This window comes from Psammomys obesus, unplaced genomic scaffold, assembly GCF_907164565.1.
Source record: "Psammomys obesus unplaced genomic scaffold, mPsaObe1.curated_primary_1811, whole genome shotgun sequence".
In the NCBI taxonomy this organism is placed as follows: domain Eukaryota; kingdom Metazoa; phylum Chordata; class Mammalia; order Rodentia; family Muridae; genus Psammomys; species Psammomys obesus.
Window position 1 is genome coordinate 1,076,071 of NW_026596085.1, and position 1,942 is coordinate 1,078,012.

General features: G+C 43.3%; 1 protein-coding gene across 2 annotated transcripts in view; it reads right to left on the bottom strand.

The window, feature by feature from the left end:
* Positions 1 to 488: 488 nt before the first annotated feature.
* The window catches only part of Atf1 (activating transcription factor 1), a 35,721-nt gene continuing 34,267 nt past the window's right edge, over positions 489 to 1,942 (bottom strand). For both annotated transcript variants that reach the window (XM_055626980.1, XM_055626981.1), the window contains one exon: positions 489 to 1,804. In XM_055626980.1, coding sequence (XP_055482955.1) covers positions 1,660 to 1,804 — 145 coding nt within the window. In that variant the 3' untranslated portion in view covers positions 489 to 1,659. The remainder of the gene's footprint in view (positions 1,805 to 1,942) is intronic.

Here is a 1,942-nt window from a genome sequence, read left to right on the forward strand (position 1 = left end):
GCTTGTGCAAAGTCTGAGGTTCCATCTTCAACACGGAAAGACGGAAAATGAAAAGGCCCTTAGATGCCGAGATGCAGTTGGAGCAGGTGGCCGCTTCCATCAGTAGATGTGAGAACCGTGACCTCCCAGCTGAACACTCCTCTGTGCTGAAGCTAATAGACACCCGTGCGTTCTCGGCCGACTAACCACCAGCTTAGTTTTGTGTAAGAAAGGAAGAGCCCAACGTGTCTTTCTACAAACTGCTAAAGTGGTCAGTCCCACCAATGGCAAACTGACTGGGTGACTCTGCGCCCTGACGGGATGTCCCCAGGTCCCTAAGGTCAGCAGCTTTCCTAAGCGCGTCCAGCCTAACTGGTTCTGAGTCAAGGCCCACCTAGAGCAGGGCTTCAAATCTAGCTGTGCTTTAGGGCTGAGTGACTCCTCAGGGCCCTGCCCCGCGCTGTCAGCCTGGGTGCGCATGCCGTGCATTACACTTTGAGTTCAGCGAACAATCTTATCAAATGGTCTTTAATCTCATAGACGACATGAAACATACCATGTAGGCACAAAACAGTTCTGCAGTACAGTTTCCAAGTGTACACAGATTAGAATATAGAGGTTAAACGCTGGTGTACTGACCACAGCTTGAACTTTATAGAAAACATACATTCAAATATCAGCCAATTGAAACCTTTACTCTTCTCATAATATAAAAATGATACTTTCAGATACAAATTCTTTTACTAAACAAACTATATAAACATTTAAAATAATCATTAAAAACTCAACATTAGAATTTATAAAGATTCACTATAAAAATATATCGGCAGTCACTTCTCTTATAAAGGTACCACAGGCGACATCACACAGCATCTCAATGTAAAGTTGCCTCAGTAACTATTTTAGAACCCGATGAGCCTTACGGGAAGATGATCAGAAATTCCTCTCGGGAAAGCTTTGGTTTGTTGTGCATCTTCAGGTTATTTAAAATATTTTAAGGGCTTTTGTAAACACTTCATTCCATTAAAGCACAAAAGAGGAAGTAATGATCTTCAACTGCATACAGGGTTAGAGAATCAAAAAGCCAATTTATCATATACTTGTGAAAATTGCCCTCATCAGAGGAGGCAAAGAACTATTTAAAACTATCAAACTTGCAGACAGTCTCTTTCCATTCTGGTAAGAATGTTACAGACCACTGTAGGATCTTGTACCTCTGTGCCTTTTAGGATGCTTCTCAAACCCGTCGTCCAACAAAACCAAAAGTTAGCTCATTTAGCACACCTGACAGACAGTACAATAGCCCACATAATTTACACACTTAGTAATGTTATGCTTGCTTTTACATTTGTAATTTAAAATTTATTGGCAGAAATGAGAAACACACACACACACACACACACACACACACACACACGAAAAAGGCATGTCTTGAAAAACAGTGAGAATCCAGACTTGGCGGGAATCGCCTGCTTTACCACCTTCTCCTTTCTGAGCTCCTGGCTGTGCCAGCAGCTCCTTGAAGGTCGCTTCCACTCAGCCTCCGCCACCTCTGCACTGTAAGATCCTAACACAAAGTGGCCGCTTTGACTTTTGAATTTACAGGACTCCACCCGAAAAGAAAAAAAAAATCCACCTAATTGTTAAGGAAGTCCACAAAAATACTTTGTCTTTAAAGAATCAAACACTTTTATGAGAATACAGATCCTTCAGCGTCTTCAGCTCTTCTATCAGGGTTTTGTTTTGATTTTCCAGAACAGCCACGCGGTTCTCCAGGCACTTCACGTACTCCTTCTTCTTCCGGCGGCATTCGCGGGCAGCCTCTCTAAACACGAGCGTCAAAACATCAGGGACACGCATGTAAGGGATGTTCCCTCATCATCCCCCACCCGCGCTATTTCTTGACTTTGTTTAGGGGACATGGTCTTACTGTGGAGCCCAAGTTGGCCTCAAACCTGCAATC